Source organism: Plasmopara halstedii (genome assembly GCF_900000015.1).
Source record: "Plasmopara halstedii genome assembly, contig: Scaffold_470, whole genome shotgun sequence".
Taxonomy (NCBI): Eukaryota; Oomycota; class Peronosporomycetes; order Peronosporales; family Peronosporaceae; genus Plasmopara; species Plasmopara halstedii.
Window position 1 is genome coordinate 81,317 of NW_020187390.1, and position 309 is coordinate 81,625.

General features: G+C 43.4%; 1 protein-coding gene across 1 annotated transcript in view; it reads right to left on the reverse strand.

Annotated features, from left to right (window-relative positions):
* The window catches only part of PHALS_10222 (uncharacterized protein), a gene marked incomplete at both ends in the record, with an annotated part of 248 nt that extends 42 nt beyond the window's left edge, over positions 1-206 (reverse strand). The window contains one exon of the mRNA XM_024725609.1: positions 8-206. Within this exon, the coding sequence (XP_024576368.1) occupies positions 8-206 (199 nt within the window). The remainder of the gene's footprint in view (positions 1-7) is intronic.
* Positions 207-309: the final 103 nt, after the last annotated feature.

Below are 309 nucleotides of genomic sequence, written 5' to 3' on the forward strand. Positions count from 1 at the left end.
CCCAAACCGGTCAAATCACCGTCACTTCTGGCGTAGGATGCAATTATCTTCAACGCACATGAGCTTCCCGATATATATCTCAATTGGAGATATGTACTTAAGATCATTGGGCTATTACCAGTTTCGAAGGTAATTAGCTCCTTATGTTTGCCGATGAGGGATTTAAATAGGCGTTTCGTGTACTTGTGCGGTGAAGCCATACTCATCTTGCTACTCATCACTAGAACACTGGACTGACTAGGAATTGTAATACTCGCGTTCCAGTATCGATCGCGCTTATAATTGATTCCGCGAGCTCTATACTTGCCA